Here is a 25472-nt window from a genome sequence, read left to right as displayed (position 1 = left end):
GTTCACTTTTGGGAGGAGTTGAGTGCAATTAGAGGTTTGTGGGAGGGAGCATGATGTTTGGGTGGTGATTTCCATAAGTATGATGAAGTTTAATGAGTTTGTAGATTTATTTGAATTGAAAAAGATTCCAATGCTACAAGCTAACTATACTTGGTTGGACTTTCAAAATTTCCTGATTTGTTTGAAATTAGACAAATTCCTTTTTTCAGTGGATTGGGAAGTGTTGTGGGAGGACTTAACTTCATGAGCTTTAGTGAGAGTGATTTCAGACCATTGCCCTATTTGCCTAGCTCAAGAAAATTTGATAGGGGCCCCCTTACCATTTAGGTTTGAAAATATGTGGTTAGAAGACTCTACCTTTGTAGAAAATGTTAAATGTTGGTGGTAGGAGGTAAGGAGCAGAGGATTGAAGAAAGGGGGCAACTTCTTGAGGAAATTTAAGGGTTTAAAAGAGAGAATAAAGGCATGGAACAAGGACACTTATTGTAAAGTAGAGGAGATCAAAGAAAAAATTATTTCAAGGATTGAGGAGCTAGATAAGAAAGAGGCTTTCAGAGCTATGAGTAGTGAGGAAAGAGAGGAAAGGTGGAAAAAATGCGAGTTAGAGGAGGCCCTTAGGAAGGAAGAGGTTTCTTGGAGGCAAAAATCTAGATGCAAATGGCTATTGGAGGGGGATGATAATACAAAATTTTTTCACTCTTTAGCCAATGGAAGGAGAAGGAAATATCAAATTGTTAGTCTAGAAGTGGATGGAAATGAGATAACCAGCGAGGAAGGTGTGAGCTCATTACTTCCTTTGAATCGATTTCCAAGTTGAAGATAAATTGGGGAAAAAGTTGTTCAGCAGGGATTAACTTAGAAGATGAAAGTTTGAGAGAGCTAGCTGAGATTCTGAGGTGTGAGGTTAAACAATGGCCATTGGAGTACTTAAGTTGTGAAGTGGGGTCCCTGAATAGGATTTTATTCTCTAACATGCCTCCTCACGTGAAAGCCCATTGGGCTTGAAGCATAGACAAGCACAGGCCTACCCATACCTTGTGATGAAATTAATTTAATTATAATGAGGGAAATGAGATCGAACACTAGACCATTTGGTCAAACAGGCTCTGATACCATCTCAAGAAACCATTCAACCTAAAAGCTTAAGTTGTTACATGAGGTCCCTAAACAGTTTTTATTCTCTAACACGGATAGAGAGACAATCCACTTTGATATGCTTTGTCCTCTCATGGAAAACAAGATTATAAGCTATCTTGATGGCACTAGATTGTTAGCTAATAAGGGAACTGGAGATGACTAATCAATGTAAAGGTCATGCAAAAGTGATTTGAGCCAAATGATTTCACTACAAGCTAAAGACATGGTTTGGTATTTTGCTTTAGTAAAAAAGACTTAAAATTGTTTGTTGTTTCTTATGTTTATGGCTTCTTTATTATCACAATAGAGTGACATAGGGTTGTGAATAGTTACCCCAAGCTCCCTTGGTATATTCTTCAACCAAAGTACTTAAGCCACCCCATGTGCCATAGCTCTATACTCAGATTCAGCACTTGACCTTGCAACTACACTTGTTTTTTACTTCTCCATGTCACTAGATTTCCTACCATAAACGTACAAAACCTACTTGTGGATTTTCTATCATCCACAATGCCTGCCTAATCAGCATCTTTATAGACTTCCACTTTTAGATGGTTATGCATATTGAATAGCAAACCAGTCCCTGGATACTTCTTTAAATACTTGAGAATTCTCTTTGCAGCCTCCATATGTGGTTTCTTAGGAGAATGCATGAATTGGCTTAGGACCCCAATGAGTAAGCAATGTCCAAGCGTGTCATAGACAAATAAAGCAACCTTCCCACTAATCTTTGAAATTGTTTTACATCTATTAGAGGTTCACCATCACAATCACCCAGTTTATGGTTAACTTCCATAGGAGGGTCCGTTGGCTTTGCACCTAGCTTGCTTGTGTCCTCTAAGAGATGAAGATGACCCTTTTTGAGAGGTCAACCTCAATCCCAAGAAAGTACTTTAGTGGACCAAGATCTTTCACTTCAAATTGGGAAGATAGGAACTCCTTCAACTTTTGTATTTTAGAGCTCTAGTTCCCTGTAGTGATAATGTCATCCACATACATTATCAGCATTGCAACTTGTTCCTAACACCTATTAACAAAGATAGTGTGATCAAACTAACATTGTTTGAATCCTATTTGTTGAATCGCCATATGAAACCTATGAGACTATTTTAAGACATAGAGAGACTTTCTTAACTTGTACACCTTATTTTTACTTCCTTTGGCACAAAAGACTTTTAAGCCTACTGAACCAGTCAACGTTTGTAGCCAACGATAGAAGGACTCGAATTGAGTTCATCTTTGCTACTAGAGCAAACACCTCATCATAGTCAACACCATAGACTCGAGTGTAACCCTTTTCTACCAACCTTGCTTTATACCTTTCTATTGTCCCATCTGCCTTGTGTTTCACTGTAAACACCCACTAGGTCTTTCCCTTTTGGAAGATCCACCAATTCCCAAGTACGATTCTTATGAAGGGCATCTCCTCTTTTGTAGCATCTGTCCATTTAGGGTAAGTTAAAGCCTCTATCACATTTATGAGTATGGGAATACTATCAACTGCAGATAGGAAAGCATGGTAAGAGGGAGAAATATGGCCATAGGATACATAATGGGCAATGGGGTGCTTTGTAGTGCATGACCTGACTCTCTTTCTTTGAGCAATAGGAATGTCAAGGTCATCCACAATCGTAAAGGGAACAAAGGGATCAACAGGAGCAAGGTTGCCTAGTTCATTTGGACTTACCTACTAGGAGTCTAAAGGTGTCGGTTGGACCGTATTTGGCAACTCCACATCTTTATCACACTACTGATCTCTACAACGCTTATGTAGGAAGACACAAAAAAAGAGTAGGATCCAGAATAAAAAGAAGAGAGACTTGATGGACCAACTTCTCCTCCTCCACACTATTTTCCCCCAAGGAGAAGTAGGGAAGAATGGTTTAGACTCAAGAAAGGAAACATCCATAGAGACAAAATACTTATGACCTGTTGGTGTTGTTCAACCGAATTAAGAAAAGAGAGAGAAAAAAGAGAAAAAGGAAGAGAAGAAGGAGAAGAAGAAGAATAGTGTCGAACTGAGAAGACAAAGAGTCTAACCCAGTCGACCATATACTTAAAATTGACAAATAATTATACAAAGATAGAAATGCCCCTGCATATGTAGGAGGCATATAGCTAACATAGTACTTAGACGGAAAAGACTAAAATACCCATCTTTAGTCGACTCTAACACTCCCCCTCAAGCTGGAGAGTATATATCATATAATCCCAGCTTGTTACATATATAGCTCACTCTTCCTGAACTCAACCCTTTTGTGAACAGATTTGCCCATTAATCACCTGTTCTCACATGCTTAGTGCTTATCTCACCATTGATGACCTTTTCCCTTAAAAAATGGCAATCTACCTCTATGTGTTTAGTTCTCTCGTCAAAAACTGGGTTGGATGAGATGTGAATTGCAGCCTGGTTGTCACAGTATAGCTTCATGGGTTTGCTTATTGAAAACCCGAGTTCTTGCAATAGATTCTTCAATCACACTAGTCCACCTGTAGTGTGTGCCATGGCCCTGTGTTCTACTTCTGCACTGCTCCTTGCTACAACAGTTTGCTTCATGCTCTTCCATGTCACTAGATTTCCTCCAAGGAAGGTGCAATAACCTATAGTGGATCTTCTGTCTAATACAGAGCCAGCCTAATCTGTGTCAATGTATCAAACTATTTCAAGATCACCTCCTGGCTTGTAAAGTAATCCATGACCTGGAGCCCCCTTCAAATACTGCACAATTCTAAGAACTGCATCCCAGTGAGGCACTCAAGGACTCTGCATAAACTGGCTTACCACACTGATAGCAAATGAAATGTCAGGCCTAGTGATAGTTAGATAATTCAGTTTTCCCACTAGCCTTCTATACCTTCCAGGATTATCAAACAATTCACCTGTGTCACTTCCCAACTTCACATTCAATTCCATGGAGTTTCAGCTGGTTTAGCACCTAGTAACCCTATTTCTTCCAACAGGTCAAGAACATATTTCCGTTGACAAAGGTTGATGCCTTGCTTTGATATAGCAACTTTTATACCCAAGAAATGCTTCAACTTCCCAAGATCTTTTGTCTGAAAGTGATCTTGTAGGAATGTCTTCAATCTATCAATCCCAACTCTATCATTGTCAGTTATGACTATGTCATCCACATACACTACTAGCAGATTTTCCCAACCACAGAGTCATCGCTGAATACTGAATGGTCAACTTGACATTGTCTCATTCCAAACTCCTTCACCATGGAGAAAGGCATTTTTAATATCAAGCTGAAATAGAGGCCAATCATACATGACAACTAAGGAAATTAGCACACGTACTGAGCCAATCTTTGCAACTAGAGAAAAGGTTTCGACATAGTCTACACCATAAAGTTGAGAGTACCCTTTTGCAACTAAACGAGCTTTTAAGCATTCCACTCTCCCATCTAGTTGATACTTAACAGTATACACCCACTTACAACCAACAACATGCTTACCTGGGGGGAAGATTGGTGAGTTCCCATGTATTATTGTGATGAAGAGCAGAGAGTTCCTCTTCCATAACTTTTCGCCACCATGGCAAGGTAAGAGCCTCCTAAACATTCTTAGGTGTGGATACATAGGACAATAGGGTAATAAACTTGTGATGGGAAGCAAAAAGGTGAGATACAAAAACACAATTGGATATAGGATGTAGCATTCAACTACATTTACCTTTCCGCAATGCAATAGGAAGGTCAAGATCATAAGGCAATTCGGTTGTGGGAGGAGCTGCATCAGCCACCGGAGTAGAAGGTGGTGGAGGTGCTGGCCTCTGTCGATGAGTATACACTTGATGAATTGGTGGTCTTTCAGTACGCTCCTACATTGGAGAAGGTGGAGACTCAGGCATAATGGGAACCACTGGGATGGAATTATCAACTGGAAGAGGAAGAGGAGCCTCCGTAGGAGAAGAAGGGATATCAGAAGCAGAGAAGTATGACACTGATTCGAAAAATGTAACATCAGGACAAACAAAGGATTTTCGAGTAATAGGGTTGTAGCATTTATACCCTTTCTGGGTCCTAGAGTAGCAAAGGAAGATATATTTAATGGAGCGAGCATCCAACTTATCTAGTCCAGGACCAAGATTCTGAACAAAGCACACACACCCGAAGATCCTGGGAGTCAAGGGATATGGAGACTGTGAATAAACCCTAGTAGATTCTAGGTCAAAGTAGAGAAGAAGAAAGAAGAAAGAAGAAAGAAAAGAGAAAGAAGAAGAAGTATTCGGCCAGACTTGAAGAGAGAATGTAAAACCACACCTCTCCTAGCTGACCCACTTGAATTTATTCAAAAAACTTAGGGTTACAAGAAAGACTAATTTGTCCCTCATAGAAGATGGGACACATAACTTAAACTCAGATACAATAGACCTTTCTCTTTCAAGAAGATAAACCAGAATGACCAAAATACCCCTGACTCGAGCATTCTAACTCTCCCCCTCAAGCTAGAGAGTATATATCATATAGTCCCAGTTTGTTACAAATGTAATCTATCCTTCCCCGAGACAATCCCTTTGTGAAGAGATCTGCCCACTGATTTCCTAAGCTCACATGAGATGTAGTTATTACCCCACTTGTCACTTTTTCTCTCACAAAGTGACAATCCACCTCAATATGTTTAGTTCTTTCATGGAAGACGGGATTGGATGAGATGTGAATAGCAGCTTGGTTATCACAGTATAGTTTCATGGGTTTGTCAATTGAGAATCCCATCTCCTGTAGCAAGTTCTTCAGCCATACTAGTTCACATGTGGTATGGGCCATAGCCTTGTACTCTGCCTCTGCACTACTTCTTGCCACCACTGTTTGCTTCTTGCTCTTCCAAGTTACAAGATTGCCACCCAGGAAGGTACAATACTCTGTGGTTGATCTCCTGTCTGATATAGAGCCAACCCAGTCAGCATCTGTGTACCCTACTATCTCAAGAGTTCCTCTATTTTGGTATAACAAACCACGACCTGGAGCACCCTTTAGGTACCTAACAATTCTCAGAACAGCTTCCCAGTGAGGAACCCGGGGATGTTGCATAAACTGACTCACCACACTCACAGCAAATGATATATCTGGTCGGGTAATGGTCAGGTAGTTCAACTTTCCCACCAACCTTCTATATCTTCCAGGATCATCAAACTCTTCACCTGCATCCACACTCAACTTGGCATTGAGTTCCATAGGAGTCTCTGTTGGTTTAGCACCTAACAACCCTGTTTCTTCAAGTAGATCAAGAACATATTTTCTCTGACATAGGTTGATCCCCTGTTTTGACCTCACAACCTCTATTCCTAGGAAATACTTCAGCTTCCCCAGATCTTTTGTATTGAAGTGGTTCTGTAAGAATTTATTCAGCCTGTCAATTCCATTGCTGTCACTTCCAGTTATGACAATATCATCCACATACACGACTAACAAGATTTTCCCATCCTTTGAGTTATAGCTGAACACAGAATGATCAACCTGACATAGTTTCATCCCAAAGGCCTTCACCACTTCACTAAACCTGCCAAACCATGCACGTGGAGATTGTTTCAGTCCATAGATTGCCTTTTTGAGCCTACACACCTTACCAGCCTCCCCCTGAGCAACAAACCCTAGTGGTTGCTCCATATACACCTCCTCAACAAGATCACCATGTAGGAAGGCATTTTTTATGTCAAGTTGTACGAGAGGCCAATCATACATAGCAGCTAATGAAATCAACACCCGAACTGAACCAATTTTAGCCACAGGAGAGAATGTCTCCATATAGTCCACACCATATAACTGAGAATAGCCCTTGGCCACTAACCTTGCCTTCAATCGTTCCACATTGCCATCAGGAAGATACTTCACTGTATAGACCCATTTACACCCAACAGTGTGCTTACCAGGAGGAAAAGTAGTGAGTTCCCACGTGTGATTATGTTGTAGAGCAGAGAGTTCTTCTTCCATGGCTTGCTGCCACCCTGGGGAGGTAAGGGCTTCCTGTACAGTCTTGAGAATGGGAACAGATGAGAGTAATGATATAAACTTGCAATGAGAAGCAGAAAGGTGAGCAGTTGAAACATAGTCTGAAATGGGATGAGAAGTACAAGTACGTTTACCTTTCCACAGAGCAATAGGGAGATCAAGATCTGAGGGAGAAGGAGCAGTAGCAGGATCTGTCGACAGGTGCTGAAGTGGAGGAGGGGCCGAAGCACTTCTGCGGGTATACACTTGAGTAATTGGCGGCCTCTCAGTAGTAACAAGCATATGATGTGCATCTGCAGTAGGAATGGGAGCTACGGGAAGAGTGTCCACAACCGGTACAGGAAGAGGAACCACAGAGGGAGAAGAAGAGACCCCGGCATCTGAGAAAAATGGAACTGATTCAAAGAAGGTGACATCAGAGCAGACAAACGATTTATGAGATTTTGGGTTATAACACTTATACCCTTTCTGAGTCCTCGAGTAGCCAAGAAAGATACACTTTGTAGCTCGAGCATCTAGCTTGTCTACTCCAGGCCCCAAGTGTTGAACAAAACTGTTTCGACTGTTGCTACAGTAGTTCGAACCAGAAAGAGAAGAAGAAGAAGAAGAAGAAGGGTCTGTCGAAATCTAATGGATTACCCATTCAGTCGACCCCCTTAATCTATATTAGACTCTAATTAATCTTTACAAAGATAAAAATGCCCTTACTTAAGTGTGGGGCAGAGTAACTCTAATAACACTGCCATATAAGCAAGCTACTTAACAAACATAAGAAGACTAAACTACCCCTATTCGGCACACTTTAACACTCCCCCTCAAGCTGGAGAATATATGTCATATAATCCCAGCTTGTTACATAGATAGTTCACTTTCCCTGAGCTTAGAGCTTTTGTAAACAAATCTGCCCACTGGTCATTCGAGCCCACATGTTTTGTATTTATCTCTCCAGCAAGAACCTTTTCTCTCACAAAGTGGCAATCAACCTCTATGTGCTTTGTTCTCTCATGAAAGACAGGATTGGAAGAGATATGGAGTGCAGCTTGGTTGTCACAGTACAATCTCATAGGTTTATCCATGTGAAACCCAATTTCTTGTAGGAGATTCCTCAACCACACTAATTCACAGGTGGTGTGGGCCATGGCCCTATATTTGGCTTTAGCACTACTTTTGGCCACAACAGTCTGCTTTTTTACTCTTCCATGTCACAAGATTTCCTCCAAGAAATGTGCAATAGCCTGTAGTAGATCTTCTGTCATTCACTGAGCCTGCCCAGTCTGCATCTGTATACCCAACTACTTCAAGTTTTCCCCCTGGTTTATACTAGCCCACGGCCTGGAGCTCCTTTCAGATACCTCACAATTCTAAGGATTGCATCCCAGTGAGGTATACGAGGGTTCTGCATGAATTGGCTCACCACACTGACTGCAAAGGAGATGTCGGGTCTCGTGATAGTCAGATAGTTCAGCTTTCCCACTAGTCGTCTATACCTTCCAGGATCTTCAAATACTTCTCCTGTATCACTGCTCAACTTAACATTTGGTTCCATAGGGGTCTCAGCCGGTTTTGCACCTAACAGTCCTGTTTCTTCCAATAGATCAAGGACATATTTCCTTTGGCACAGATTTACACCTTGTTTTGACCTGGCAACTTCTATTCCCAAGAAATACTTTAATGTTCCAAGGTCTTTTGTTTGAAAATGATTTTGCAGAAATACCTTTAGTTTGCCAATCCCCAATTTATCACTACCAGTGATGACAATATCATCCAAATAGACCACTAATAAAATCTTCCCAGCTTCTGAGTCATAGCTGAACACGGAGTGATCAACCTGGCATTGCTTCATTCCAAAACTCTTCACCACTTCGCTGAACTTCCCAAACCAAGCACGTGGAGATTGCTTCAACCCATAAATTGCCTTCTTCAGTTTGCACACCTTACCAATCTCCCCCTGAGCAACAAACCCAGGTGGTTGCTCCATATATACCTCCTCCACCAGATCACCATGGAGGAAGGCATTCTTTATGTCAAGTTGAAAGAGAGGCCAATCATGCATAACTACCAAGGAAATGAGTACACGAACAGAACCAATTTTAGCCACCGGAGAGAATGTCTCCATGTAGTCCACTCCATACAACTGTGAGTAACCTTTAGCAACAAGTTTGGCCTTCAGACGCTCCACACTACCATCTGGCAAGTATTTCATAGTATACACCCACTTACAGCCCATAGCATGCTTACCAGGTGGGAGAGTAGTAAGATCCCACGTTTGAGTATGTTGAAGAGCAGAAAGTTCCTCCTCCATTGTTCGCTGCCATCCAGGTGAACTAAGAGCTTCTTGAACATTGTTAGGTATGGAAATAGAGGACAAAAGTGAAACAAACTAACGATGTGAGGTAGAAAGACGAGATAATGAAACAAAATTGGAAATGGGATGGAGGGTAGAACTGCATTTACCTTTCCATAAGGCAATGGGTAGGTCAAGGTCTGAAGATTCAGCAATAGGAGCCATGAGAGGATCCGCAGATGAGGTAGAAGCCGGAGGAGGGGCCGGTGTTGTTCGACGTGCATACACTTGTCGGATCGGTGGTCGTTCAGTGGTGACCTGCACTGGATGAGGTGATGAGTCTACTCCAACAACAGCCTCTGGAACTGGATCACTGACAGGAAGAGGAAGAGGAGGTAAGAGTGAAGACAAGGGTGCTTCATGACTGGAGAAGAAGGGTACAGACTCAAAAAAGGTGACATCAGGGCAGACATAGCACTTTCGGGTAATGGGATTATAACACTTGTACCCTTTTTGAGTCCGAGAGTAGCCAAGGAAGACACATTTAATTGAGCGTGCATCTAGCTTGTCTATTCCAGGACTCAGATTGTGGACAAAGCACACACAACCAAAGACACGAGGAGTTAATGGAAACGGAGATAAAGTGGGAAACAAGATAGAGAAGGGGGACCGACCATGAAGAATAAAAGAGGGCATCCAATTAATGAGAAAACATGCAGTGAGTACAGCATCACTCCAAAACCGTTTAGGAACATTCATGTGGTGAAGCATAGACCGAGTAGTTTCAAGAAGCTGACGATTCTTCCGTTCAACCACCCCATTTTGTTGAGGGGTGAAAGCACATGAGGTCTGATGAATAATGCCATGCTGTTCTAAATACTATTGAAATGAAGTAAGAAAGTATTCACGACCATTATCTGAACGGAGAACTTTGATTGGAACACCAAATTGTGTGCGTATTTCAGCATGGAATTTTTGAAAAATGGAAAATAATTCACTTCTTTCTTTCATTAAGTAAATCCATGTCATTCTTGAACAGTCATCAATAAAGGAGACAAAATACTTGTACCCATTATAAGACTCTATTTTGAATGGACCCCAAACATCTGAATGAACCAAAGAAAAATGACTCAACATACGACTCTCAACTCTTGGACTGAAGGACACACGACGGTGTTTACCAAACTGACATGACTCACATTGTAAAACTGACAACTGACTCAATGACGGAACCAACATCTTGAGAACCTTGAGAGATGGATGTCCCAGTCGGCAATGCCATTGTAGAGGAGTAAGGGAAGTCTGAAGTGCAATTGAAGATCCACCAGTCAAGGTAATACAATCCACCAGCTTCATGCCCCCCACCAATCTTCTTCCCCGTCTTGAGATCCTGAAAAACACAAGTGGAAGGAAAGAAGGTAACAGAACAGTTAAGAGCCTTGGTTATTTTACTAACAGACATAAGATTGAATGGAAACTTAGGTACATATAAAACAGATGATAAGGGGACAGAAGCTATGTCAACATTACCAACACCACAGATGGGAAATGAGGACCCATTGGCAAGTGTAACAGTTTGTGATGTGGAGGTTTCAGAAAGGGAAGAGAACACACCTGAAGTCCCGGTCATATGATCTGAGGCTCTAGAGTCAATAATCAAGGAAGGAGTTTTAGATGACATGCAAGCAATACCTGATTGGGCAAGTGTGGCAGTGGTATGCTGTGAAGTAGTTTGAAGGAACCGCTCATACTCATCACGCGGTACACTCACCATCTCTCTCCCAGAAGTAGATGTAGATGTGGGAGGAGTTCGGCCTGCCAGTTTACTGTCACTGATATCAACCTCGCCTGCTACAGCATGATTAGCCCATTTAGAGGGAGGGCCATGTAGGTCATAATAGAAATTCACTGTGTGTCCTTCCCTACCACAATGAGTACATTTCCTTATAGAGTTATTTTTTCCTCTGCCACGGCATCCCCTTGAGTCACGGCCACCCCGACCAATCATGGAATTGCCACGGCCTCCTCTGGGAGCATGACCACCCCCTCTTGTACTATGTCCACCTTCTCTAGCTGTCACAAGTGCTGATCTATTAGACTGTGTGGGGTTCTCAGTCTGTCCCAAAGAAATTCTACGAAGCCTTGAGAATACTTCCTCAAGTGTATGAAGAGTAGAGCCCCCCAGTATTTGGGCTCTAACTGGTTCATATTCCGACTTCAGCCCCACTAAAAATCTTGTAACATCTAGTTGTTCCCTTTGTTGTTGCTGAACTTTAATATCTGGAGTGAGGGGATGATAGACATTGAGTTCATTCCTTATATTCTTCATGCAGGCATAGTACTCTTCTAGTGTTTTGGTTCCTTGTTGTAAATCAAAGTACTCCTGATAAAGCTGATATACTCTTGTTGTGTTATCTTGTCCAGAATATAACTTCTTAGCATGCTCCCATATATCCTTAGCCGTATCAAGGAACATGAAGTTGGCACTAATTTTGGGCTCCATACTATTCCACAGCCAAGTCATGATTTGAGCATCTTCTTGTTCCCAATCATCAAATCCTGGAGAGTCAACCGGTGGCTTCTCATCTCTTACATGCTTTACTTTCTTCTTTGCCTTGAGAAAAACTTCCACTGATTTAGCCCATGGAACATAGTTCTCCCCATTCAGCTTAATTGAGGTCATTTGTACCCCTAGGTAGTCGGAGGAAATAACCATACTAGGTTTCTGATCATTGTACCCATCTCCTATTGCTGCCATTGTACTCTTTCACAGTTGCCTCTAACCTTACTTCTCAGCTACAAGCTGATTGATGTTGTTCACAGTTTGATACTTCAGCACCTATTGCAGCCCCTAAACACAACAGTGGGAGCACACACTTGTTCTTATTCACACTACTGCTGACTTCACACACCTACGACCCACATAAGCATCAAATTACCACTCACTAATCACAAATAGGCCCTCTTACAACCACTCAATAAAAAAAAATTGTGCATCACAAGCACCATAACACAGTCAAAACTGCTACACCCAGTTCAGACTTGTTTAACACACTTATGAGGGCATTACACAACCACGAAGAGCTCGGCAAGGTCACTGCATTCCACCTTACACCACTCGGCCACTTACAGCAGCCCTAACACCACTCAACAACTCACAGCAGCCCTACACCATTCGGCTACTGCACACACAACCCTTTCTAGGGCAACAATGAACCTAGTTCTCTAGGTTCCAATCAATACTAACAGCTTCTTGTAGGGTTTCTACCCAGAAATATCAGTAACACTAGAAGAAGAGAAAACCGACCTTCCTTTGAGAATATCAACCACCATTCACTACTGAAGTCACTTTCCTTGCTGAAGAAGGTTATGCGCAGCAGAGAGAGACGAGCTGTGATGTTTCTGACCTAGGGCGAACCAGTTCTCTCCATTGATTGACCAGAAATGAAGGAGAAGAGTCACGAACACTGCTGAGGCGCTTTACCAACTGAAGTAGGTCAGGAGCATGGCTCTGATACCATGTTTCGACTGTTGCTACAGTAGTCCGAACCAGAAAGAGAAGAAGAAGAAGAAGAAGAAGAAGAAGGGTCTGTCGAAATCTGATGGATTACCCATTCAGTCGACCCCCTTAATCTATATTAGACTCTAATTAATCTTTACAAAGACAAAAATGCCCTTACTTAAGTGTGGGGCAGAGTAACTCTAATAACACTGCCACATAAGCAAGCTACTTAACAAACATAAGAAGACTAAACTACCCCTATTCGGCACACTTTAACAAAAACAAACACAACCAAAGACTCTTGGGGTGAGAGGAAATGGAAACAGAGTGGGAAACAACACGAAGAAAGGGGATTGACTTCCAAGGATTGACATGGGCATCCGATTTATCAGAAAACAGAATGTAAGAACAACATCACTCCAAAAATGCTTTGGGACATTCATATTGATCATCAAGGACCGAGCAGTTTCAAGAAGATGTCTATTTTTCCGTTCAGCTACACCGTTTTGTTGCGGGGTGTAGGCACAAGAAGTTTGATGAATTATCCCATGATGTTCTAGGTATTGCTGAAATGGTGAGGAGTTGTATTCTTTGGCATTATCGGAGCGAAGTATTTTCATATGAACACCAAATTGAGTGCATATTTCAGCATGAAATTTTTGAAAAATAGAGAACAATTCACTATGGTCTTTCATAAGATAGATCCATGTCATCCTTGAAAAGTCATCAACAAAGATTACAAAATACTTATACCCATTGTATGACACCACTTTAACTGGACCCCACACATCAGAATGAACTAAAGCAAAAGGACTTGAGACACGACTATCAATTCTTGGACTAAATGAGACTCGATGATGTTTTCCCAACTGACATGACTCACAATCTAATGATGAAAGATGACCCAAGGAAGGAACCAGCAGCTTCAAAGCTTTAAGAGAGGGATGACCAAGTCTGCAGTGCCATTGGAGAGGAGTAAGAGACGACTGAAAAGCCACTGGGGGGCCACCACCATCAAGGTAATACAAACCACCTGCTTCATGCCCTCCACCAATCTTCCTCCCCGTCTTGAGATCCTGAAACACACAAGAAGAATGATAGAAGGTTACAGAACAATTAAGGGACTTGGTTATTCTGCTAACAGACATAAGGTTAAAAGGGAACTTAGGGACATATAAAACAAATGCTAAAGACAAGGAGGAGAGATCAACATCACCAACACCACAGATAGGAGATGTAGAACCATTAGCAAGTGTAACTGTTTGAGATGTGGAAGAGCGAGAAAGGGAAGAAAATACATCAAGAGTCCCAGACATATGGTCCGAGGCTCCGGAGTCAATGATCCAGGGTGAGGCTTTGGAAGCTAAGCAAGCCATACCTGAATGGGAAAGTGTAGTGGTGTTCTGCTGAGATGTTTGACGGAACTGCTCATATACCGCACGTGGTACACTCACCATTTCCTGCCCAGAAGCACAAGCAGATGTGGAGGGGGTTGGGTCAGTTTGCTGGCTTTCAGTAATTGTGCTACTACTCTTAGACATAGCATGGTGAGCCCAAGTGTTGGGTGGACCACGCAAATCATAGCAAAAATTAACTGTGTGCCCCTCTAAGCCACAATGTGTACACTTTCTCTGAGCATTACTCCTTCCTTTTCCACGGCCTCCCCCTGACTCTCGGCCTCCAGTCCGGCCACTAGCCCGGTTAAACATGTGTCCACCACGACTGCTTGGAGGTCCACTGCTGCCACCACCACTTCTACTTCTACGACCACTCCCTTTAATCACTACCAAACCAGATCTATCAGAGAAGGAAGAATGTTCTACCGGCTCAATGGATGTCCTCTTAAGACGGGCAAAAAATTCTTCAAGTGAGGGGAGAGTGGATCCCCCCAATATCTGTGCTCTGACAGGCTCATACTCAGCCTTCAAGCCCACAAGAAACCTAGTCACATCAAGTTGTTCACGTTGCTGTTGTTGGATCTGGACATCTGATGTTAGAGGGTGATACACATTGAGCTCATTGCGGATGTTCCTCAAACTTGCACAGTACTCTTCTAAGCTTTGACTCCCTTGCTTCAAATTGAAGTACTCTTGGTACAACTGATATACCCTAGTTGTGTTGTCTTGTCCAGAGTACAACTTCTTAGCATGATCCCAGATTTCTTTGGTTGTATCTAGGAACATGAAGTTCACACTAATCTTTGGTTCCATGTTGTTCCAAAGCCACGTCATTATCTGTGCATCTTCTTGTTCCCAGTCACTGAACCCAGGGGAATCAGAGGGAGGTTTCTCCTCTCTCACATGTTTCACTTTCCTCTTGGCCTTCAAGAACACCTCCACGGATTTTGCCCATGGTACATAATTCTCACCATTCAACTTGATGGATGTCATTTGAACACTTAGATAATCTGTAAATGATGCCTGTTTTGTTGTCATTCCCATCTGCAAATGAAGCCATCTTAATTATTTCACCTTCAAATATACACCACAACCTCACACACTTCACAAGACTTATCTCACTTATGATACCACCAACTCCAACTTCTTCAACTGCACATTACACACTACACACTAAGGCTGAAATCATTCAGTCAACACATCAAACACCTTGACTGCACACTGCAGGACCATTTACCATCAACATGCCAAGGCTGAAATCACTCAGTCATTTCATCGAACACTTGTTCTTCATACGGCAGAACTGATTACCCGCAAGGTCTAGGAGTTCACTTTTAAGCATTTAGAATCATAGATATGTCAGCCACCACGACACAACCACCACCACGCCACTGCTGTCGTGGACTTCAGCAGTTTACGAGCTGAAATCATTCAGTCAACACATCAAACACCTTGACTGCACACTGCAGGACCATTTACCATCAACATGCCAAGGCTGAAATCACTCAGTCATTTCATCGAACACTTGTTCTTCATACTGCAGAACTGATTACCCGCAAGGTCTAGGAGTTCACTTTTAAGCATTTAGAATCATAGATATGTCAGCCACCACGACACAACCACCACCATGCCACTGCTGTCGTGGACTTCAGCAGTCTACGACTCTTCTTTCAGCACACATATGAGCAAGGAAAAAAAAGAACATGACTGATATGCGTATCAGTCTCACCAAGCTCCACAACAACTAACTTTTGAAGCACAAAATAGTATTCACAGTCCATTATTTGAGCACACGACAGCAGTGTTCATACCTGTCTACGTTCAGCCCTCTTCGTACACTGAATAGAGGGTCTAGTGTACCACTTCAACAACCACCACAGCACCAGCCAGAGGCATTCTCACCTCCAGGCCCTCAAAACGACAACTCCTTTTTCAGCCCTTTATCGAATCTCTAATCAGGTCAGCTGAAGGATGAAAACTACTGTGAAGCTGGCGGCGAACCCAGGAAGAGGACAGCAGAAAGAAAGAAGAAACCCTATTAGATTCTAGGTCAAAGTAGAGAAGAAGAAAGAAGAAAGAAAAGAGAAAGAAGAAGAAGAAGTATTCGGCCAGACTTGAAGAGAGAATGTAAAATCACACCTCTCCTAGCCGACCCACTTGAATTTATTCAAAAAACTTAGAGTTACAAGAAAGACTAATTTGTCCCTCATAGAAGATGGGACACATAACTTAAACTCAGATACAATAGACCTTTCTCTTTCAAGAAGATAAACCAGAATGACCAAAATACCCCTGACTCGAGCATTCTAACAGAGACAAAGTGGGAAATAAGATAGAGAACGGAGAACAACCATCAAGAATGAATGAGGGCAAGCGATTAATGAGAAAACAAGCAGTTAGGATTGCATCCCTCCAGAAACGTTTAGGAACATTCATATGATGAAGAAGAGACCGAGCTGTTTCAAGTAGATGTCAGTTCATCCTCTCAGCCACCCCATTTTGCAGACTAGTAGCAGACTAGCAGCGGTACAGTTAGTGAGAACCAGCAGAATGATCAGACCCCTTCAACATCTACTGGTGCTTCTGGGAAGGAAATGGTGAGTGTCCCATGTGATGTATATGAGAAGTTTCTTTAGACATCCTCTCAGCAGAACACAACTACTCTTACCCATTCAGGTATGGCTTGCTTGGCTTCCAAACCCTCACACTGGATCATTGACTCAGGAGCCTTGGATCATGTGTTTTCTTCATTTTCTCCATCTTCTACTTCCCAAACAGTTACCCTTGCTAATGGTTCTACCTCTCCCATTTGTGGTGTTGGTGATGTTGGTCTTACCTCCTTATCCTTATCCTCTGTTTTATATGTACCCAAGTTCCCTTTTAATCTTATGTTTGTTAGTAGGTTAACCAAGTCACTTAATTGTTCTATAACTTTTTATCCCTCTTCTTCTGTGTTTCAAGATCTCAAGACAGGGATGATGATTAGTGGAGGGCACGAGGCAGGTGGATTGTATTATCTTGATGGTGGTGGCCCGATGGTAGCTCTTCAGTCCTCTCTTACTCCTCTCCAGTGGCACTGCAGACTTTGGTTATCCATCACTCAAGGATCTGAAATTGTTGGTTCCGTCTTTAAGTTGTCTTCCACCCAACCGTGTCAGCTTGGGAAACACCATAGAGTCTATTTTAGTCCTAAAGTTGATAGTCATGTTGAGTCCATTTTCTTTAGTCCATTCAGATGTTTGGGGTCCAAACAAAGTAGTGTCATACAATGGTTATAAGTATTTTGTAATTTTTGTTGATGACTTTTCAAGGATGATATGGCTCTATCTTATGAAAGATCTAAGTGAATTGTTCTCTATTTTTTCAAAAATTTTATGCTGAAATATGTACCCAATTCAGAGTTCATATTAAAATTCTTCGCTCAAATAATGCAAAAGAGTACACCTCAACACCATTTCAGCAATGCTTAGAGCACCATGGGGTAATTCATCAAACTGCTTGTTCTTATACCCCACAACAGAATGGCGTGGATGAACGGAAAAACCGACACTTACTTGAAACTGTTTGGTCCATTATGCTTGATATGAATGTCCCAAAGTGTTTTTGGAGTGATGATGTCCTGACATAATGTTTTCTCATCAATCGGATGCCCATGTCCATCCTTGGAAGTTAATCCCCTTTCTCAGTCTTGTTCCCTACTCTTTCTCCATTCCCTCTTACCCCTAGAGTCTTTAGTTGTGTTTGTTTTGTTTAGAATTTAGGGCCTGGATTAGACAAGTTAGATGCACGTGCTACCAAATGCATTTTCCTTGGATACTCCAGAATCCAAAAAAGGGTATAAGTGTTATAACCCTAGCTCTCATCGGTCATTTGTGTGCTCTGATGTCACTTTCTTTGAGTCGGTTCCATTCTTCTCGAATACTGATGTCCCTCCTCCTGCTCCTATGGTTCCGCTTCCAGTTCTAGTTGAGGATCCCCTTCCTATGGTTCCAGTTCTATCTCCATTGCTGCCTTCCCCAGTGTAGGTTAATACTGAGAGGCCACCAATCACACAAGTGTATACTCACTGAAGAGCACCGGCCCCTCCTCCAGTTCAACCCTCACCGACGGATCCTGTGGTTGCACCTCCTCCTTCTGACCTTGATCTTCCTATTGCATTGCGGAAAGGTAAACGTAGTTGTACATCTCATCCTATTTCTCATTAAATTTTTGTTGCTCACCTTTCCGCTTCTCATTGCCATTTTATATCTTTGCTATCCTCTATTTCCACTCTTAAGACTGTCCAAGAAGCCCTTACTTCGCCAGGGTAGCAACAAGCAATGGAAGAGGAATTGTCTGCTCTGAAACACAATCACACGTGGGAACTTACCACTCTCCCTCCTGGTAAGCATGTTGTTGGATGTAAGTGGGTCTACACAGTTAAGTACCTTACATATGGTAGTGTGGAACGATTAAAGGCCAGGTTAGTGGCCAAAGGCTATTCCCAATTATATGGTATTGACTATACAGAGACATTCTCTTTCAGTTCGGGTGTTAATTTCATTAGAAGCAATGTATGATTGGCCTCTCTTTTAGCTTGACATAAAAAATGCCTTCTTATATGGTGATCTAGTTAAGGAAGTATATATGGAGCAACCACCAGGGTTTGTTGCTCATGGGGAGGATGGTAAAGTTTGCAGACTTAAGAAGGCGATCTATGGACTAAAACAATCTCCACATGTGTGGTTTGGTAGATTCAATGAAGTAGTGAAGAACTTTGGCATAAAACAGTGTCAAGTAGACCCATTCTGTGTTCAGCTGTGACTCAAAAGATGGGAAAACCTTGTTAGTGGTGTATGTGGATGATATTGTCATAACTGGTAGTGACAACATGGGATTGACAGGTTGAAAAACTTTCTACAAGATCACTTCCACACAAAGGATCTGAGTAAGCTGAAATACTTCCTTGGGATAGAAGTTGCAAGGTCAAGGCATGGAATTAACTTGTACTAAAGGAAATATGTCCTTGATTTACTTGAAGAAACAAGGTTGTTGGGTGTCAAACCAGCTAAAACACCCATGGAACTGAATGTTAAGTTGAGTATTGATGCAGGTGAAGAGTTTGATGATCCTAGAAGGTACATGAGGTTGGCGGGAACATTGAACTACTTGACTATTACTCGGCCAGATATATCATTTTCTGTAAGCATGGTGAGTCATTTTATGAAGCATCCTCGGGTCCCACATTGGGAAGCAGTGCAGTTCTAAGAATAGTCAAGTACCTGAAGGGTGCTCCAAGTCGTGGTCTGTTATACAAAAGTGGAGGAACTCTTGAGATAGAAGGGTATACAGATGCTGATTGGACCGGATCTATGTCTGATCGGAGGTCTACTACAGGGTATTGTACCTTAATGTTATACAAAAGTGGAGGAACTCTTGAGATAGAAGGGTATACAGATGCTGATTGGGCCGAGTCTGTGTCTAATTGAAGGTCTACTACAGGGTATTGTACCTTCCTTGGTGGCAATTTGGTAACTTGGAAGAGAAAGAAACAAATAGTGGTGGCAAGGAGCAGTGCAGAAGTTAAATACAGGGCTATGTCTCATACTACATGTGAACTAGTGTGGCTGAAAAATCTTTTGCATGAAATGGGGTTCTTAATTGACAGGCCCATGAGGTTGTACTGTGATAATCAAGTTGTTGTACGCATTTCTTCTAATCCAGTCTTCCATGAGAGAATAAAGCATATTGAAGTTGACCGCCACCTTGTACGAGAAAAGGTGATTGATGGAGTGATAAATACAGCTCATGTGAGTTCAGGAAGCTAGTGGACAGATCTGTTTACGAAGGGACTGAGTCAGGGAAGAGTGGATTACATATGTGACAAGCTAGGACTATATGATATATATTCTCCAGCTTGAGGGGGAGTGTTAGAGTCGACAGTAAAGGGTAGTTAAGTCTTTTTTCTATCTAATTAAGGTTGAATAGTCTATTTTGTTTGAGTTTAAGTTGTGTGTCCCATGCTTAATGAGGGACAACATTGTCTTTTGTAACCCAACATATAGAGTATAAATACAAAGTAGGTCGGCTGAGAGAAGTAACTTTTCTTCTCCTTGATCGGACCCTTTCTTCTTCTTCTTCTTGACCAGACCTAGAACTGAACTAGGGGTAATCGATCTATTCACAATTCTTCCTACGTTCTGAAATCACTATTAAAACTACTGTAACCCTACCCCTTGTGGGCACTCCACATCAACTTAATAAAAGGTTATTTGTTCTCTCATTTCCACTTGTAGTGAAAATTTGAAAGTTCTTGTTGAAACTTTGTTTGCTTTCCTAAGAAGTAGAAACATACTTTGGCAGTATTGAGACTCTTTATCTCCTTCCTTTGTGAAATTTTAATTCAAGTTTTGTGATTGTAAAGAGAACACCCATTATACCTTTGTTTTTACTTATATCTGTCTAGTCTCCCTCCCCCAAGTCAATGTTTTTGAAATCACAACTAAAGTTTCTGCAATTGTAGTACAGAAGTACAAAATGCAGCCATTCCCTTTTGTAGGAATTTTACATGAGAATTTTTCCATGATTCCTCTATTCATCCAAAAAATTAAAAACCTTTCCATGCTTCCCCTCCACAAAGGACAAGAAACAATGGAAGTGAATAACAATGTCAAGAAATAGTTAAGTTCCAATTATCATATTCAAGTTGTTGAAAGGAAGAACAAGAAACCATCAATTACTAGCCTCCACATTATTCATGTTATATATACTAGATATTATTTTCTAGTCCCTCAATCCCTCCTAAATACCAGAAAAGATAAAGTCATGCGAAGCATATATAATATTCATCTAAAAGAGTGCTTACCAACCTTAAAAGATAAGTCTCCAATGGTATGCGCTGATTTTGATGTTCGACTAGAACTTCTCTTTATAGGCCCTGATTCCTTAACTGCCTCAAATAAAGGCCCATGAGTGGAAACATCTATTGTTTTATTATGTTTCTCTTGGGCTGTCACTTCACTGGAATTAGACACCCATGCCTTTCTAATAGCCTCCAAAGAATCTCTAGCCCCTTCAGCAGTGAGGTGCCAGTTCCATATTTTCCCATCATCAGTAATGGAGATTATATGTGCCTTAGGAACAAGATCAGACTTGCTATAACAATCTAATGGGGCATCATAATCCTCAGCAGGTGAATCATGAGATGAATTAGGACAAAGCTTGACAATATTTTGGAGCATTGCCTCTGATTGACAGAGGATGACAGAAAGAAGAGCAGGAGAAGGAACAGATGTGCCAATTGAGGGCATTATTTCTTCCATCACACACATCCTGTTAGCTTGTTCTCCCCTGCAATAAGAAGCAAGTAAGTATAGCCTAAGTCCAGGGTAAAAACAGTAAAAAGAAGGTAGTGTCTCACGAGGCTTTTCGGTAAGAAAAAAATATGCACAGAAAAAAGAAATTGAGTATACAATCTCCAAATGATGAGAAATCCCACCTCATCTTTCATTTGGCAAAGATAATAGGTATTCTAAGAATTGAATACCAAAACAGTTTCCTAGAATAAGATTCTAATGTTGCATGTAGTCACCCTTCAGGTTTAAAAGAACAAAATACTTTAACCAAATCCCAACTAAAGAAGTACTATTCTCTAAGGCAAGAGATAAAGCCCCTGGATGTGATGGATTCTCAATGCTGTCTTCCATGAGTGTTGAGATATCAATAAGATGATCTGTTCAAGGCCATTAACGAATTCCATGAGAGAGGAAACTTATCAAAAAAAGTCTATGAGATGAGAGAGGAATTATTCATTATGCTTTCAAAAAAAAAAACTGAGGTTCTCCACCCTATGGATTTTAGACCTACTAGTTTTCTTGTAACCTTTAAAAAGTCATTTTGAAGGTCCTCTCACTTTGGATAAAAGAAGAATCACCACAATTATATCTAAAAATCAAGGATATTTCATCCAAGGAAGACAAATCGTAGATCAAATTTTGATAGCCAATGGATGTGTAGAGGATATCAAAAGGAGGGGGAACCGGGATGGGTATGTAAATTTTTCTTGTTTTTTTAAGGGGTGGGCATGTAAGTTGATTTTGTTGATTGGTCTTTGATAGAATTGGTAATGGAGAATAGTGGCTTTAGGGTGAATGGATAAAGGGATGTTTTGCAAACATGTCATTACTCTATATTGGTGAATGAATCAGTCAAAGGCTACTTCTCTACTAACAAAGAAACAACTGCATTCCAACTTTTTATCTATGGTTTCATGCATTTGTAAATGGAATTAAAACACGTCAGAACAATAGAGGATAGATAGTTCAAATTGTAAAATGTAGATAACCATTTTATGGTTTCTTAGACACAAGAATGTATTGATATTGACTTGAATTCTGAAACAAGAAAGAAACAAGAACAAAGAAGATCCAAGCGTGGGCACATACTCCTTCCGCCTCCAGATGCTTATTTTGCCATCAAGGTGAGCACAGTAAAGCCAGTCGTTATCGGGATCAGGCAGAACATCCAGAAACTTGCCACATTTGCGGGGTAGTGAAGCAGAAGCTAGTGAGGTCTCGTATTGTAAATCAAACACTACCAACTCCTTGGGGAAAGTAACAAATAGAATGTACCTCCACTGTGGTGAAAATGAGAACCTCACGATAAATAGAGGAAACACCGCGAGCGCGGGAGAAGTCGCCGGATTATTACCCCCTTCTTTTTCAACCTTGTGCAACTCTCTGAAGTCACTGAAAGTCGGGACATGAAGCTCCTTAATCACAACGTCATTCTCCTCCTCTCCATGGACAATAACTGAGAGCAGAAACCCTTTCAGCCCCAATGCACAGAAATGCCTGAAATCAAATGGATCGCGACGAATGCAGGAAAAGTATTCAGGGGAGGCGTCGTATCTCCATATGCATCTGCCATTGGACGTATTCCAGAGAGAAAGAAGAGAGGGGCCGCTTATGGAGGCAAGAATCAAGGAATCGGCTTTGGCACGGATCCAACAGAGATCCTGAATCCCAGGTTTCGATTTATCGGAAAAGGCCAGCGAGGTAGGAGAATCGAATTCCAACCAGAGAATGACCTGTCGGAGTCGGAAGTCCCAGAGAGCGATACGGCCCTGGCGGTCGCCAACGGCGATGAGGAGGTGAGAATTGGAAGGTTCATGGGTGAGGAGGTCGCGGCGGATGGGTTGCGGGGTCCAGCAGACTGCCGTGACGAATGGGGCGAGGCCGATTGGGGAGGCGGAGGGGGCGGGCATGGGGAGTACAGAGATGAGCTGCATGGTTCGCGAATCGACGACGACGACGCTGCTCCCAGCACCGTAAGCGAGGAGGCCGTTGGTGCTGCAGTGGGCAGATCCGCCATTGTTCCGGCTAGGTGGGCCCGGGAGCATGCAGTCCCATGTGTCGTGTGGAGACCGGGAGACGGGCATTGTCGCCGGTGCAGGAGGGACCGAGAACTGAAGAGAGCCAGAGGAATTGGCTGTGTGTGTCGCTACTGCGAGCCAACCGTACCGTTATTTACCCGCCATTTCGTGGATTGATCGTTACGTTCTTCTGCAACTTTCTTTCATTTTATCTGGACTCTGGAGGTGGTCAGAGACAGAGGGGCTGGGAGGGGGTATTGCAGTGGATGTGATTACGGGTATAGGCGTATAGCAATCGCAATCCAGACGGTTGACAGTTCAAAATTCAGTTTTGTCTGGTCAACTGGATCTGATTCAACGAACGTTTTAGATCAGAGGCTGGTCGTGTTTGGCTTGGCATCGATGCATTTCGTTTTCGTTTTGTTCGAAGTAACTGGCCTGTGGCCTGGCCACATAAATAATCACGTACGGTTGCTGAATGCTGAATGCTGATGCCCGTTCACTTCACGCATTAATTCATGCATGGGTAAGGGTAATGGGTTTCTTTGCACGTTATGAGTATAACAGACATCATTTCCACGTTTCCAATGTGGGGCTGGGGGCAACGTCACGTGGTACATTCAAAGATCCCTTAAAATAATAAATCATTTCTCTGAGCTGGTTCTGTATTGACTGTAATAATTTAAATATTTAAAACAACATTATGTCAAACACCATCTATATGGGAGCTGTTATCATTATATATATATAACACGCTAGATAATTACCCCTGTATTAAGTACGGACCCACTATTCTGATCTACTTCGTTTAACACCAATTATTAGTTTACGTTAATTGTTAATTTGACTCATTCACTAAATAATAGATATATAGGTTTCTAAAAATTGAATTGGAGGTGAGGTTTGGTTTGGATAAAAATTGAATTAGATAAATTCAACCGGATCAAACCATTTTTATTACGATTTGGTCTGGCTTGGTTTAGTCTAAGAAATGAGATGTACATTTTATTTGAGATTCACAATTTATCTTGAATATTTATTATGAGTTCTTACTTCATTGTAAAAATTATATCTCATAGGGGTCGTTTTTCAATTTTTCCTTAGCACAGTATTTTTCTTAGTAACATTAATAATTTTTCTCAAAGGTAGTGAAAACCCATAACGGGGCTTTAAATCGCACCTTACCTAAGAATACCTAGATTACGTGCCAAGTGAGCCACCATTCAGTTGGCATTAAGTTTTTTTTTTAATAACTTGTTTAATCTGAAAGAATGATATCCACACCATTTAAAATATTCATAATGAAATTAAAAAGGTTAATATGTACCGCACATCAAGTGGGTAATTTTTTATAGGTACCCACGTGTCTACAATTCTTATGGAATTAGCTATTCTTACTTTTTCTAAGAGTAGGTGGACACCAACTCTAAGGATTAAGGAATAAGATTTATGTTTGATATTGGAAAAAACCGGCCTGGAGACCGAATCATTTTTGTCTTTGGTTCGTGAGCCACTGGTTTGACCGTTCGGGTGCATATATATATATAGTGTGTATAAATAAATATATTTTAGCAATAAATATTGTATAAATATGTTATATATATTATTTTATATTTAATATATGCTTTTTAATTTAGTTTTTAATTTTTTTATTTATAAAATATTAAAAATTGCAATTTGAGGTAAAAAAAAGGGTTTTTTGCAAAAATAGCGAGGCAAAGGGCTTACGACCTTGGGATGCATATGTCTCAAAAAGTTACAAAAAAAAAACCCAACCAGACATCGGAGTGCAAAGTTATGGCCTCTGAAAGTTTTGTATGCATTGAGTATGCAACCCACGACCCGA

At 41.4% G+C, this 25472-nt stretch overlaps 1 protein-coding gene across 6 annotated transcripts in view; it reads right to left on the bottom strand.

Moving 5' to 3' along the window:
• Window positions 1-24284, bottom strand: part of LOC104586164 (uncharacterized) — a 196209-nt gene extending 171925 nt beyond the window's left edge. For 2 of the 6 annotated variants that reach the window (XR_016082976.1, XM_088899101.1), the window contains exons 1-2: window positions 22698-24284; window positions 21123-21603 (exon numbers count right to left, since the gene is read on the bottom strand). Coding sequence is in view for 3 of the 6 variants with exons in the window: in XM_088899101.1 (XP_088755227.1) it covers window positions 21123-21603; window positions 22698-23692 (1476 nt within the window). In the remaining 3 variants the exon portion in view is untranslated. The remainder of the gene's footprint in view (window positions 1-21122; window positions 21604-22697) is intronic. The other 4 variants (XR_016082974.1, XR_016082975.1, XM_088899100.1 and 1 more) reach the window with 3 other exon arrangements.
• Between the last annotated feature and the right edge of the window lie 1188 nt (window positions 24285-25472).

The sequence above is a fragment of the Nelumbo nucifera genome, chromosome 2 (assembly GCF_055504915.1).
Source record: "Nelumbo nucifera cultivar China Antique chromosome 2, China Antique-T2T, whole genome shotgun sequence".
NCBI lineage: Eukaryota > Viridiplantae > Streptophyta > Magnoliopsida > Proteales > Nelumbonaceae > Nelumbo > Nelumbo nucifera.
Note: the sequence above shows the minus strand (reverse complement) of the source record. Positions and strands in the feature narration are given on the sequence as shown.